General features: G+C 37.2%; 1 protein-coding gene across 1 annotated transcript in view; it reads left to right on the top strand.

Moving 5' to 3' along the window:
• POLK (polymerase (DNA directed) kappa) overlaps positions 1-5,281 on the top strand; it is a 41,272-nt gene extending 35,991 nt beyond the window's left edge. The window contains exons 12-14 of the mRNA XM_008582501.1: positions 1,755-2,720; positions 3,330-3,372; positions 3,561-5,281. Coding sequence (XP_008580723.1) covers positions 1,755-2,720; positions 3,330-3,372; positions 3,561-3,645 — 1,094 coding nt within the window. The 3' untranslated portion in view covers positions 3,646-5,281. The remainder of the gene's footprint in view (positions 1-1,754; positions 2,721-3,329; positions 3,373-3,560) is intronic.
• Positions 5,282-16,079: the final 10,798 nt, after the last annotated feature.

Below are 16,079 nucleotides of genomic sequence, written 5' to 3'. Positions count from 1 at the left end.
ACCGGTCTGTATGTGGGATCCGAACCCTCGGCGGGAGCGCCGCCGCGCTTCCCAAGCGGCGCACTATCCAGTGCGCCACCGGGCTGGCCCCTTCTTGTTTTTCCTTAAATCTGCTTAGATTTTCCCAAATAATCAACTTTGGAAATACTTTCACCTCCATTTTATTTCTTAAACCTGTTTTGGAAGTTCTTATTGTGCTACTGCCGTTTATCTTATTTCTTAGAACCTGATGCATGTGAAGCTGTGATCATTAGTTTAATTCCAGTAAGAACCAATTTAAGTTGTTCTTTTCCTTATTACCTAATACAATTCTTGGGGCTAGGTATGCTTTCACAATTCAAAACTTTTATAGATTTAGAAAGTAAATTCAGTGCATATTGAGTACATTATACAATACTGCTTTGGGGAGTACCCCATGACCAAACACATTAGTATTTCTGTAGCAAAACAAAAAAATATTCAGACTGTAAAGACTTTAAATAGCTTCACATTAATTCACTTATCAATCATCACTTGTTGCTTATAATTTTCAGAACTTCTGGATTTCAGAAATACAGGTAAGGGATTAATGCTGTGAAATCACATCTCCAGCCACTACATGGTAAAAAGAAATAAACAATCCATGTTTCCAAAGTGAACTGGGTGAGAGAATGTATATGGATCAGCACTCCAAATGCTCACTTTACTACAGTAGTGGGTCATTAGACATACTTTCATATATGAAAGATAGCACACACTGAAATTGATTGAACAAAGTGTTTTAATTAAGAGCCAAAGAGCAGATGTCTATAGAAGCTTTATTCATAATTGCCAAAACTTGGAAGCCACCGAGATGTCCTTAAGTAGGTGAATGGATAAAATGTGGTATATCCAGACAATGAAATAATACTCAACATATAAAGGAAATGAGCTATCAAGCCATGAAAAGACCTAGAGGAAGCTTAAATGCATATTAAGTGAAAGCAGCCAATGTGAAAAGGCTCCATACTGTATAAGTCCAACCATATGGCACTCTGGAAAAGGCAAAACTGTGGAGACAATAAAAAGATCAGCAGTTGGCAGGGGTTAGAGTAGAGGGAGGGATGAATAGGCAGAGCACAGAGAATTTTTAGGGCAGTGAAACTATTCTGTATGATTCTATAATGGTGGATACATGTCACTATAAATTTGTTCAAATCCATAGGATGTGCAACACCAAGAGTGAACCCTAATGTAAATTATGGGACTTCGGGTGGTAATGTTGTGTCAGTGTAGGTTCATCAGTTGTAACAAATGTACCACAGTGGGGGATATTGATAGTGGGGAGGCTGTGAATGTGTGGGAGCAAAGGATATATAGGAACTCTCTGTAACTTCAGCTCAATTTTGCTTTGAACCTAAAACTGCTCTAAAAATTAAAGTCTATTGAAAAAAAAAGAGCTTAAGAGTCTGTGTAATGGACTCCAATTCGTTACTTATTTAATAGTATTATGTGTCAGATATTAATTGAAAATCCTATATAATGTCAACTCCAGTAGGTAGTTAATATTTAATAATACCCTTTTCCTTTTTTTAAAGGAAAATAAATTTGCACTCGTAATACCAGCTTTGAAAAACATCCTTTAATTTAGAAAATATATCATGTTGCTAATTATTTGTCTCTAAGCAGCCTTTCGTATATATGTCACAGCAATGTTATGCAAAATATTTTTGTCCATTGTGAGTGAACTGGCTTTGTTGAATTTGAAATTGATTAATTGTGGTTGGTCTAACTAGGTGTTCGGATATCTGGTTTTCCCAATGAAGAAGAAAAGAAACATCAACAACAACAAAGGAGCATTATTGGCTTCTTACAGGCTGGAAACCAAGCTTTGCCAGCCACTAGCTGTATACTAGAGAAAACTGACAAAGATCAGTTTGTAAAACCTCTAGATATGTCTCATAAGAAGAGTTTCTTTGATAAAAAACGATCAGAAAGGAAATGGAACCACCAAGACACATTTAAATGTGAGACTGTGGATAAACAAAGTTTACAAACATCACAATCATTCCAAGTTTTAAAGAAGATGAATGAGAATTTAGAAACATCAGAGAATTCAGATAACTGTCAGATATTTACCTGTCCTGTTTGCTTTAGGGAGCAAGGAAGCATCAGTCTGGAAGCTTTCAATAAACATGTGGATGCATGTCTTGATGGACCTTCAATCAGTGAATACTCTGAAATGTTCTCAGGTTCACATGCTTCCTCTACCAAAGTTAACAGGAAAGAAAATGTGCATCATTCTTTTTCACTTCATGAGAAGCAAGATTATGAAACCCATCAGAGAAATATGGAAATCACTTCAGAAGATTGTGTAGAATTGGTAGATACTATAGATAACTCATCTAAAGCAAAAAGTATAGATGCTTCAAGTTATAAGCACAGCAAGGAGGGATGTTCTAGTCTTCCAAGCAAGTTTTTAAATATTGAACACTGTCATCAGAATTCTTCTTGTACCATTTCATTGGAAAATGAAGATGTTGGGTTGTTAAGTAGGCAAGAATCCCTCCAACCTTGTTTATTTGAAGTGAAAACAGGCCAAGCTCTAGTTTGTCCTGTTTGTAACCTGGAACAAAAGACTTCAGATCTTACCCTGTTTAATGTGCATGTGGATGTTTGCTTAAATAAAGGTGTTATACAAGAATTGAGAAAGGATAAAGTTAATCCAGTTAATCAATCCAAAGAAAGCTCCAGAAATACTGGTAAATCTGTTGTCATTTTAAAGAACTTGATTTTCTAGGAATATGTTTTCTTAAAATTAATGAGATTGCTGTTAAATCTGAAGCACACACTATTAAAGGAGTAGTTTGTTTATGCTGTCATTTAGGAAAATGTTAGTTACCTTACCATAGATTACAGATAACTTGAGCCAATAGATAGTGAATACTAGAAAAAGTTTGGTTTGGGCATGATTTAGCACAGAATGAACTCAAAATTTTAAAGAGCTGAGTGATCTAATCAGAAAAGAAATTCCTTGAAAGAACATTTGCCAAGGTACAATGGTAAATGAGCTGTAATTACATAGCCAGAAAGCCTCTTTCACTTTTTTTGGTAGCACTGACTCTAGTAAAATTTCAAAAATAAAATTAAGTGTAATACTAATAAAACTAGTAAATTACAATAATAATAATAATGATGATGATGCTATAAAACTAGTTTCTGGTATGTATAAATGTGAACTATGTAGTACCAAGGAAGTTTTTGTTATCTTTAATCAGTCAGTTTTAACTTTTTAAATTTTTATACTTGTATAGATTTTCAATTATTTCATGTATTCATTGTGGAATTTCCTGACATTCTTTTCTTTAAAGGTTGCTCAAGCAGAGTACAGAAGACTGGAACAAGAACAAAAAGGTATGGCTAATTTGAGCTTTGGTAAAGCTTGGCTACAAAACTGTCATAATATTTTTGAGGTCTAATTTTTGGAAGATTTATAAATCATCAAGTAATATATAAAAAGTCAGTTATTTGCAAAATTACTTTTTAAAATCTCTTTCTACATTTTAATTGTGTGTTGTTTTTTGTTGTTGTTTCCATTCCAGGCCAGGACTGATACCAAAGTACTCAACATCAAAGAAAATAAAACCAAACAACCCCAGATACACCCTTGATATATTTTTTAAATGAACATTTAACATTTTACATTAATATTAATTGGAACTTGTTATTTTATAATCAATGAATTTGTTCTTCCTCATTTTAAGTTTACAGATTTATTTAGTGAAGGCATGTATAATAATCTCTCCCAAAATTACATTTCCTTTTCTTAGAATTTGGCATGTATACAAATTTACTTCTGAATACCTTATTTATAACCATGAGAATTTTACTTCTGTTATAGATCATTTGGAACTCAATCTTGTTAGAGATAATTTTTAAAAAAAGAAATTAGGAATGGGATCAGAAAGTGATTTCTTTATTGTTTTTATAGTGAATATAAAAATATTTATAAGGCCTCTCAGAGTTTCACACAAATCTATTTTAGCATAAGAATTTTTCAGCACTTAACCACTTTGTTGGCATTGGACTGCTACATTTGATCCTAGTAGCTTCGGATACCTCATAAGCACTCATAATTAAAATTTATTGTAAGTTCTATTAAGAGTATTAGCTTGGTAGGACTAGCGTGAGTGGTTTTGTTACCGTCAGGAAAATAATATCACAATATTATTTGTGTCAAAAGGGTTTTTGCTTAAAGTATGATTATGCATTTGGTTTTTCTTATTTAAAATTCCTTTATCTTATGAATTAGCACTTGATTCACTTTAAAAGATATTTAGTCTAAGATTTAAAGTTTTTTTAAATATAGGTCTTGTAAATGGTAGTATCTTTTTTCCCGGCAGTTATGCTTGTACTTTGCACAAATCTACAAAAAAGAATGCATTATACAGTCACATTATTTTTATTATAATCTTCAAAAGAAAAATGTGCAATTCAAAAGATTTGTGTGTATTAAAACATGTCACTTAGTTACATTTCTTATCACATTTTATTAATATTTGTGAAAGAAGAGAACTTAGTAGTTAGCTAAAGTAGTTGCTCCAAAACACTTTTGTGCTATCAATAAGTTCTTATTAAAAAATATTTAATTGGAACATGTAGGTAGAAGCCATTATCTGTATTGCTTATATTCATTGCCGCAAGGAAATGAATCTTTTATTCTCCTATATTTTTGTTTTCCCTTTCCAACTTCATATTTTAGCTCATTATCTAAATATATAAGGAAATAATATTTTACTGATAGCTTAATTATGGTCTTGCATAGCCTTTGGCCAAAGTGGTAACTTGATTTTTAATTACTAGATTGTTTTAAATTAGATTTAATGTTTGTTAGCATGCTAATCTCATGCCTGATATTATTGTACACTACGGCAAATACAAATACACTATAGCATGTGGTTCTTGATTTACTTATGTAAATTCTGTACAAAATTAAGTTCAATGAAGGACTGATATAATGTATTAAATAGTAAATCGTCATACTGGCCAGACAATGACAAAAAAAAGAAAAGTAAATAGCACCATATTTAGTTGTTTTCTGTCTTACCTTGTTTATTTTCATTGTTTTCAACATTAGAGTAATTTTTTTTGGCAGCTAGACAGTATGGGGATTCAAACCTTTGACCTTGGTGTTATATCACTGCACTCTAAATATTACAGTAAATACTAAATTATTTTCATGTGGGTGATTCATTTAATCGAATGTTGTCATTTAGTAATATTTAATAATAATTTAAAATAAAATTTTTTGATTGATCTATTAGCCAATAGAGATGGTTTCGTTACTTTTCTACTCTTTCCCTTTTCCAATGCTTTCCTCTTATTTTCTCTACCATATTCTTTACTATGTGTTTTATGTAAATACATTCAACCCATTTTTTTTATTATAATTTTGATTTGGGGCATTTCTAGAAAATACAGCAAAATATAGGGAACAGTAATAAGCACCCATAATCTTACCTACTTAGAAGGTCAAAATATAAAGAACCACCTGGGAGAACATATTTGCAACACACATAACTGGTAAAAAGCTAGCATCTGAAATATATAAATGATTATTATGAATTGGTTAAGAAAAAGACAGTCAATAGAAATTTAGGCAAAAGACTTGTTTGTTAATTGAAAAAATTGATTGTACATATTTGTGGGGTAGAGTTAAATATCAGTACCTATGTATAATATATGATGATCACATCAATATAATTAGCATGTTCATCATTCCAAAATGTAATGTCCATTAACATTCCTTATGTCCATTAACCAATTTCTCACTAATCCCCTTCCTTTCCCCCTTTCCCACCTGTAGTAACCACAGTTCTGTTTACTCTTGAAAGTTCAAAACATTATTGTGATTGTCTGTCCTTCCTTTTTCCCTTCCTCCTTCTTTTCTTTTTCTTTCTTCTCTCTTTCTCCTTTTTTTTTCTCTCTCTCTCTCACTCCCTCTTATGAGTGAGGACATTTGGTATTTCTCTTTCTGTGCCTGGCTTGTTTCATGTAACATAATTTTCTCCAAGCTCATCCATTTTGCTGCAAATGGCAGAATTTCATTCTTTGGACAAAAGACTTTAAATGGCACTTCATGTGAAAGCAAATCCAAATGACTAAGAAACATGAAAACATTCTTAGCCATATTAGTAATTGGGAAATGAAAAATAAAATCACAAAGAGCTATCATTATATCCCTACCATTTTCACAAAATGAAATGATCCAATGGTATTAAGCTTTAGTTTCCTTTCTTTGAAAACAATCACTTTGGAAAACAAGTTGTCCTTCTTTAGTAAATTCGAAGATGTGCACACTCAAAAACCCCAGCAGTTGCACTCGTAAGTATACGTCTTTGCTGGCTATCTTATATTTGCACTCCAGATCCACTCTGTGCCCTTCTGTACCCTGCCCTATGTCCAGTAAGGCACTAGGGCAATGGGGGAGCCACAGCAAGAAATTGGAGGGAGGAAGGAAAATGAGATTGGGTACATATTCCCTCATTCACCTTTCTGTAGAATTGTCACAAGCTGGCTGGGTCCCTTGACCAAAGGTCATAAATTCTGGTAGGCAATCAACATCATACTGCATTCTCTACTCTTTCTCTACGTTCTGATAACCTTCCTTCCCTTGCCCCTTCAGGCCTAAGAGTGGCAACAGAGCTCTGCTCTTATTAGCCCTAGGGTGCACACCATCCTTCGTGTTTTCTCTACATTCTGCCTGCACATTTGTAAATGGTCCCTTCTTTAAATTCATCTCAAATTATAATTTTGTTTTCTGCTGGTACCCTAACTAATGCAATGCCTTGGGGCAACTACTGAACATGTACCCGAGGAGGCATGTACAAGAATGTTCATAGCAGCACTATAATAGTCAAAAGTTGGAAGTGAACCAAATATTCAGCAATGGTAGAATGTATAAACTCTACCATGGTATATTCATGCATATTCAAACAATGGAATTCTGCGCAGTGTGAAAATGTAAGAAATAGCTAATTACAACATGAACAAGTATCACAAACGTGATGATGTAGAGCAGAAGAAGCAAGTCACAGAAAGATACTATCAGCATGATTCCCTTTATGTAAAGTTTAAAAGTCAAAACTTTATTGTTTTAAGGATGTATCCATATGAGATGAAATTATAAAGAAAAGCAAGTATTTTATTGTCTCAAAGGTCAGAATAATGATTTTCTCTGTGGAAAGATAGGGCAATGTGATTGGAGAGTGGCACGTGAGCTTCTGGGATGCTGACAATGTTCTATTTTTTGTCTTGAATGGTGATTGCATGGATGTTCACTTGTAAAATATTACTTAAACTATACATATATATTTTATATACTCTTTTTCACGTATGACCTATATCACAATAAAAAGGTTTTTATAAATGGCAGAAACTGCTTTTCTTTACAAGGTGATATTTTCCTCCATCTCTCCAGGCTAGCTAGCTCCAACACAGAAAAAGTACATTTCTCTCTTTAGGACTTTGCTGAACACAGCAAGAGCGAGTTGTCTCACACCAACGTTTTGAGTTTTTCTGCTAACATTTCCCCTGATGCTACAGCCTCAATCAGCAATTGGTCTGCTTTCAAAAGGACAGCAGTTGACAATTTGACCGAATCTGTCACCACCAAACAAGTCACCAGTTTTCCATCCTATGATATTTGTGTCCCCATTCCCCAAAACCCTCCCTTCAACACTAAGTCAGTTCTGTGTACAGTCATCCCTGTATATCCATGGGTTCCATATCTGTGTATTCAAACAACCACAGATCGAAAATATTATTAAAAAATTGTGTTTGGGGGCCGGCCCGGTGGCGCACTGCTACAGTGCGCCGCTTGGGAAGCGCGGTGGCGCTCCCGCCGAGGGTTCGGATCCCACATACAGACTGGTTCCCGCTCACTGGCTGAGCAAGGTGCAGGGGGCAACACCGAGGGTTGCGATCCCGTTGCCGGTCCCGGGCCGGTACGGGCGCGACACTGAGGGTTGCGATCCGTTGCCGGTCATGAAAAAAGACAAAAAGACAAAAAAAAAAAAAATTGGGTTTGGCCAACCCCGTGGTGCACTCGGGAGAGTGCAGCGCTGGGAGCACAGCGACTCTCCCGCCGCGGGTTCGGATCCTATATAGGGATGGCCGGTGCACTCACTGGCTGGGCGCGGTGCAGGCGACACCAAGCCAAGGGTGCGATCCACCTTACCAGTCACAAAAAGGACAAAAAAAAAAAAAAAAAATTGTGTTTGGCCAACCCCGTGGTGCACTCGGGAGAGTGCAGCGCTGGGAGCACAGCGACTCTCCCGCCGCGGGTTCGGATCCTATATAGGGATGGCCGGTGCACTCACTGGCTGAGCGCGGGGCAGGCGACACCAAGCCAAGGGAGCGATCCACCTTACCAGTCACAAAAAGGACAAAAAAAAAAAAAAAAAAATTGTGTTTGTATTGAACATGTATAGACTTTTTTCCTGTCGTTATTCCCTAAACAATACAGTATAGTAGTAACTATATTGTATTAGGTATTATAAGTAATCTAGAGATGATTTAAAGTATACAGGAAGATGTGCATCAGTTATTTACAAATACTATGCCATTTCATATCAGGGACTTGAGAATCTGTGAAAATTTGTATTTGCAAGAGGTCCTGGAACCAATCCCCCACAGATTCCAAGGAATGACTATCTTAGGTCTTGCTTTTTGCAGCACCCTACTTTCTCTAATCAGTTTAGAATTGTACTTCAGCTGTGAGTTACAGAGACCCAAATCAGTGTCTGAAAAAAAAAAATCAGTTCTACAAGTTTTCTCATGAAACATGAAGTTCATCCGTTGACATTGGTTCAGTGGTTCAAGGATAGGTTCAAAGTCTCTGGCTTTCTTGGCCTCTCCCAGTCAACTTATGGTCACAAAATGGGTTTGTTCATGTCCAGCCTTACACATGAGTTCCAGGTAGCAAGAAGTGCAAAGAATAAAAGGGGAACTGCCAGACAAGTCTGTCCCACTATTAAGGAGCTTTCCTAGAAAGCTTTAACGTAACAATTTCTGCTTACATCGCATTGGCCAGGACTGTCACATGGCTTCCCCATGTTAAAAGGGAGCCTAGAAACTTAAAATGTAGTTTTTTAGCAGTGCACATTGCTACCCCAAGCAAAATCAGGTTCTGTTAGTAAATTCTGTTTCACCAATAAAAGATTCCTGTCTAACAACATGAATGGTGACATTTAATGGTGAAATTTTAGAAGCATTCCTTAGGAATAACACAAGAATGCCCTCTATTATTTAACTGGAGATTTTAGCCAAGTCAATAAATAAGATGAATAAAAACTGAAAACAAAAATATCTAAAAATAAAACACTGTCAAGATGGTGTGTTTGTCTACATTTTTTAAAAAATCTACGTTTAATAAAAGAGTTCAACAGGGCTATGTCTACGTGATCAATATCAACAGCATTTCTGTAAAACAGTAATAACCAATTAGGAAATGGAATGAAAATAGTTTCATAACAACAACCTTCAAGATACATAAGAGAGAAAAATCTATCAAAAAATGTGCAAGAATTTGGGAACTACAAAATATTATTGAAGGACAAACAGTACATCTGAGTAAATGAAAAGAGTAACCCTGTTCATAAGTAGGAAAAATGACTATCTTAAAGATAACTGATAGAGTTTGGATGTGCTGACCCCCAAAGCTCATGGAAATCTGATCCCCAATGCGGTAGTGTTGGGAGCTGTTTGAGTCATGGGAGTGGATCTCTCATGAAAGGATTAATGCTCTTCCTGGGGTGTGGGGGTAGTGAGTGAGTTCTCTCTCTGTTAGTTTCCGTGACAGCTGGTTGTTTAGAAGTCTCTGGCACCACCTCTCTCTCTCTCTCTCTTTCTCTCTCTCTCTCTAAATTACTCAGTCTCTGGCATTCTGTTATAGCAACACAAAAATGGACTAAAACAATAACCGTTCTCTCCACATTTTGTAAATTCAATAAAATTTAAAACAAAATGCCTCATGATTTTTCTTGGAAATTAATAAGTAGATTCTATATTTTATATAGAAGAACAAAGGCCCAAGAATGGTAGAAGGTCAGGCCCTTTTAGATATCAAGATTTATTATAAACCTATAGCAATTAATACAATGTATTAATAGAGTGGTACTGGCATAAGGATGGACATGTTGAACAACTCAGTATGGAAAGTATTGATTATTCAATAAATGGTGCTTCATGATTGATTATAGAGAAAAAAACAAATTTGATTCCTACCCTACTGTGTCAGGAGTCCCCAAGACTACCCTCAGAACTCATAATTTGCTAGAACGACTTACAAAACTCAGAAGAAGCTGTGATACTCATGTTTACGGTTTCTAACAATGAAAAGATACAGATTTTAAAAAGATACAGCAAAGGGAAAAAGAGTTATGAACAAGAGAAACCAGGCACAAGCTTCCAGGTGTCTCCTCCTAATTGAGTTACATTGGGACACACTTAATCCTCCCAGAAACGATGTGTGACAAGTGCAAAATAATTGCCAACCAGGGAAACTCACAAGACCCTTGGTGTCCAGGGTTTTTACTGGGGGTCAGTCATATAGGGATGCATCGCCCATGTGACTGATGTTAGCTATTCAGCCTCCAACTCCCCAGAGGTCTAATGATACCTCATGGTGCAGGGCCTCAGGTATTCAAAAACAGGCATTTACTATGTCATATTGTTAGCATAAACTATCTTTAAACTATTACAGTGCAGCCCACAGCTTCAGGCATATTAAAACACCAGTCCTCCCAAAATAGACCTTTGTTTGGAACATGCAGGTCTTGAGCAACCTGAGTCCGCTGAAGGCACCCTTTACTGCACACTTTGCTGCACACTTACAAAATAAATGTCAATTTATTAGAATTGTATTAAAGCATAAAAAAGAAGATTACTTAGGGTGATTTTTTTCTACCTTATTTGTAAAATGCAGAGAAATTTAAAATACATAACATGTCTAGGGAATCTCAGATAAGGAGGATAGCCTATGCATTTGGAATATATTACTATTGGTATGTAACACAACAAATGACATTTTATAAATAGGCTTAATAATTGTTTGCATGTATATAATCCTTTCTTCAATGGAATTCAAAGATCTCTCTCTCCCCCCCCTTTTTTTTTACATTGTCCCTGTCACATAGGGCTGTACATCTTACCTCAATCTTATGTGATAATAGGAAAAGCAGCTTTATAAGAAGTATTTATAATCCAATTTATGCCATCAGAAGTGTTTTAATTTTTTTTTTTTAATTTAATGCTTAGAAAATTTTTTCTCAACATAGAAACAAAGGAAAACATCACAAATTAAATTTAAAATAAATTGATAAGGAACTTTTTTTTTTTTCCTTTTTGTCTCTTTTTTCGTGACCGGCAACGGATCGCAACCCTCAGTGTCGCGCCCGGACCGGACCAGGACCGGCAACAGGATCGCAACCCTCGGTGTCGCACCCGCACCTCGCTCAGCCAGTGAGCAGCCGGTCTGTATGTGGGATCTGAACCCTCGGCGGGAGTGCCGCCGCACTCCCAAGCGGCGCACTGTAGCAGTGCGCCACCGGGCCGGCCCAATAAGGAACTTTTTTAACACTCAAAGATTTATATCCTTAATGCAACAAGAACTCTTAAAAATGAACTAGAAAAATCTAAGCAGAAATTTGGTGAAGAACATGAGCAGATAAGTCACACACCCCAAAGAAACACACATGGCTAATAAGAACTTTCTAAGATGTTTTTGTTGGGGGGTGGGGTGAGAGCAGGGCTGGCCCTCACCTCTCGTCTCAGGGCCCAGGGTGGCTGGCTGTGTTGCTTGCCTGGTTGTGGTCAGAAGTGCTTTAATTTCAAAGTTAGTATGGAAATTGCAATACCCACAAGGTCGATGACCCCACTGAAGAAGTGACCTTCAAAAGAAAGAAGTTTCAGCATCAACGTGGTTAGTGGAAGCCATATTAATGAGTTTAAGAAGAAACTTCATGCTAAGAAAATGTAGGTAATGGTTATAGACATTCGTGTGAGAAGGCTGGAAGTGAAAGACGAGACATGGCAATTAATAGGAGATACTTTTACTGCCCTCGTTAAAAAATGTCTTTGCTACTCTGTTTTTAATCCATCCACCTTATTTCTACCTCTTCCTCAGCCAACCCCATATCTATTATTGAATTCTGTCTACCCTTGTGGTGCTTCTTGAAAACATCCATTTCTTTCTATGCCTTTTGTCAAGCCCTTATCAGTTGCCTAAACTCTGACCTTCCAACTGATTTCTCAGTTTTCCTTGCTGTAAACCATCTTGTGTATTTTTTACAGATTAGCCATAAACAATGCTCTCATAATATCACTCTAAAATTAAAAAAAAAAAAAAAAATTCAAAAGCTCTCAACTCTCTCCAGGACCAGTGTGGGAAAGGTGGGGGAGGGGGGGATGAGGAGGAGAGCGGAGCTATTTTTAGCATATAATCATGATTTCTGTGGTGTAAATACTCCCACCATGACAGATTTCAATTTATGTGATGTCAATCAGTTCACAAAATCCTGGAAAATTTAACAGTCGGCTCTTGCAAGCCATTATAAGCTAGCTCCCTCTTATCGTTGCCCATGATGCACTCCAAACTCTGGCTTAGCTTTCAAAGCCAGTCACATGCATAGCTTATAGTCTTCTGAACAGTCTCTGGAAAATTTAACAGTCGGCTCTTGCAAGCCATTATAAGCTAGCTCCCTCTTATCGTTGCCTATGATGCACTCCAAACTCTGGCTTAGCTTTCAAAGCCAGTCACATGCATAGCTTATAGTCTTCTGAACAGTCCGAGCTATTTCTCTCTCCTGGCATCGGTGCTCTGTTGCTACTTCTTCTGCTCAAATTATGCTTCCTGAATGCCCCTTTACCCTTTCTCACCATATACAACCCCTCATCTGTCAACTCAGCCCAAGGGCCACCTTCAGGAAAGGGTTCTTCATCCTCTGGAAAAACTGAGCAGTCACTACTTTGTGTTCCTGTTTCTCTACAAAAGTCCTGAAACATTCTTTGCTGTGGCTTTCTATGTTAGTCTCTCTCCCTATCAGATTGGAGGCTCCTAGACTTCCTGGGCTGTTGTTCATTTATCTCTGAATTCCAAGTATGAAGTATATGGCTGAACACATAGTTGGCATTAACTATCATTTTTTGACACATCAATGACTAAATAGTATGTGTCCAAAGAGTGATGTTTATTACTATTTTATTGTTTTTCTCTCGGAAGACAGAGTGGTGGCTGATGTAAGTGGCTGAACTCAAACTGGGCCCTAAGGGGTAGACATTTCAGAAAGAATTGGATAATGGCTTGCTTTATAAATGTTTTATTACTATGTCCTTTTGGGGCGGCTTGAAAGTACTTGGAAGAAGGCTCAGAGAGATAGAAGAGAATTCAGAGACAATTGGGAGTAGCCCTTTCCTTCTAACATCAGTCTCTAAAGTTTATTGTTTCAGACTCTGACATATACAGTGGACACACACGTACACCCCACCTGTCCTTTGTCTTTGCCCTGGTTGGAACTGCCACTGAGAATTTGAACCACAAACCAGCACACGTGTAGGTTTATAGTCTGCATTCACATAAATGATGTGATCCAAAAAACCTCAGGCAGAATATTTAACTGATGTGGTCTTAGGTTGCTATAGTCCCTAGTGATTAGCAGAAGCAAATGCAAATCCTCTGTGGAAAAACTCAACTTTGATCCAGGCAAACAATTTAACATCTCAGTTAAAGAGGTATTAAAATGTGAAAAATGGGTATTTCAGAATTGAAGAAATGCAATATATCTCCTCCCACTCTTGCAGCCCACACCCCTGCAGGTAGGTGTAGCCATGTGACTGAATGTTAGCCAATAGGATATAAAAGGAAGTATTGTGTGTGATAGCTTCTGGGAAGCTTTCTTTCTTGCAGCTGTGGTATTCTCTTTGCCTCTTCTTCCTATTTTTTTCCTCTATCCTGCTGCCTGGAAGAAAATTCTGCCATCTTACACCTGAGCATGAGGGTTGCACCTGGGGGTGGTGGAGGAGTGGGCTGGAGGGACTGGTTCCAGAAGACTTTGGAGACAGAAGCATCATATCAGCACTGGCCTGCACACTTCCAGACTTCCACAGGAAATTCAAATAAAAACCTCTTTAAGTCATAGTTACTTGGGTCTTCTGTTAATTGTAGCTGAATCCTATATAGGACATAATGAGTATTAAGACATCTCTATCCTTAAGGAATGAATAGCTACCCCAGGTAACAATTTCCACTCAGTGTGGGAAGGGCTATAATAGGTGAAAATACAAAATAGGAGTCTAGGGAGAAATTACCTGACAAAGAAGGATGAAGAAAGATCAAGGAAGGTGTTTTTAAGAAGAAGGAATCCTTCAATAAGGCCTGGACTTAAATATTTACTCCAGAATTCTCTTAGTCTAGACCTTCCTCCTTTAGAGGAGAAGCTAAAACTTTCAGGACTGATAGACAGGTTACTGTTCACCTAGCTGAATCATATTCCATATTTATGCAACAGATATTTATTGCATGCCTGGTACTGTTCCAGGCACTGGATATGCAGCAAGGAACAAAGTTTAAAGGACCCTTGTCTTTGTGAAGCTTACATTCTAGGGGAGATGGACAGTAAACAAATACAGGCTCTCATTTCAGTGACAAATGCTACAAGTGCTATAACAGCATAAGGGAGTGGAGAGGATGCTGTGTGGAGGGAAGAATGTCTTAGAATATTCTAGAATAGGGTGATGAGGAAGGCTCCTCTGAGAAAGTGACATTTAATCTGAGGCCTTAATGATATGAAAGATCAAACCACTAAAAAACTTTGAAAGTGGTGGTGGGGGAGAGAAGGTTCCAGGCAGAGAGAAATGGAAGCTGAATGGCTGTGCAGCAGGAAACCCTGGAGGAGCAGCAAGAAAGGGGAAGAGTTGCAGGGCCTGAGGGTGGGAGAGGCACGTAGGGCCAGATCATGTAGCGCAGTATCTTTTATGTATTAGCATACTAGAATTAATCCTCTGGTTGAGAACTCATCTGCTATTTGAGACAGGGTGAAAAATAAAATACCACCCACAATATACTTCATAGCTTCTCATCTAGCCCAAGCTCTCAGAGAAATTAAGGAAATGAAGTCCAACTAAGGCTAAGGTTCACATAATGCACTGCTTTGGAGTTTTTGTCTCATCCGCTAGAGTAGTATCACACTTTTCTGTAAGGATATTGTAGTGGATTGAATTATGTTCCCACAAGACTCACTGAAGCTTGAATTGTGTCCCCCAGGTTTTATGTATTAGAAATTTGGTCCCCACTGTGACTGTTAAGAGGGTGCGAAATCCTATTATGGTAATTGAAGGGTGGAGCCTTGAAGAGGTGATTAGATTGTAGGACCCTGAAGTAGTGAATGGATTAAAAAGGGAGGTCAGGGGTGTGGTTCTGAGGGCTTTAAAAGAAGACAAAGGAGAGTCTCTTTCTCTCTGCTCTCTCTGCTTCCACGATCTTGCAATGTGAGACCCCTGGGTCACTGTTGCCACCACCAGATGGACTTTGGACTTCCCAGCCTCAGAAACTGTAAGCAATCAATTTTGTTTTCTTTATAAATCACCCCCTTCTGTGTATTTTGTTATAAGCAACAGAAACGGACTAATACAGATATATAGTATAAAATGATAATGCATTTTCTCCCGTCATTGATAAAAGGATTTTAACAAAATTAAATTTCTTGGTATAGAATTCGAAAGCAATCTGTGTGATGTGAATTACTTGGATATCACAAATCACATCTTTCTGTAGGCGGCTGTATGATTTCTGACATAACTGACAGAAGTCTGGTTGGTGCTGTTTCCACTGTTACTTTCTTTTTTGTGTGTATTTACTTCTGATTATTAGAATTTTAGTTGTAAACAGACTATAGATACATACAATTTTGTGTCCTGTTTTCCATTTACATATTATACTTCCCATACTTTCCGTATTGGTACGTGATCTGATATTTTTGCTTAAAATCATTTAGTGTATTTGCTATTGTTTTGAGTGTATCCCTACTACAAACATCAGGCTCATTTCACATTTTTTAAAGGAA

Source organism: Galeopterus variegatus, unplaced genomic scaffold, assembly GCF_000696425.1.
Source record: "Galeopterus variegatus unplaced genomic scaffold, G_variegatus-3.0.2 Scaffold2649, whole genome shotgun sequence".
NCBI lineage: Eukaryota > Metazoa > Chordata > Mammalia > Dermoptera > Cynocephalidae > Galeopterus > Galeopterus variegatus.
Note: the sequence above shows the minus strand (reverse complement) of the source record. Positions and strands in the feature narration are given on the sequence as shown.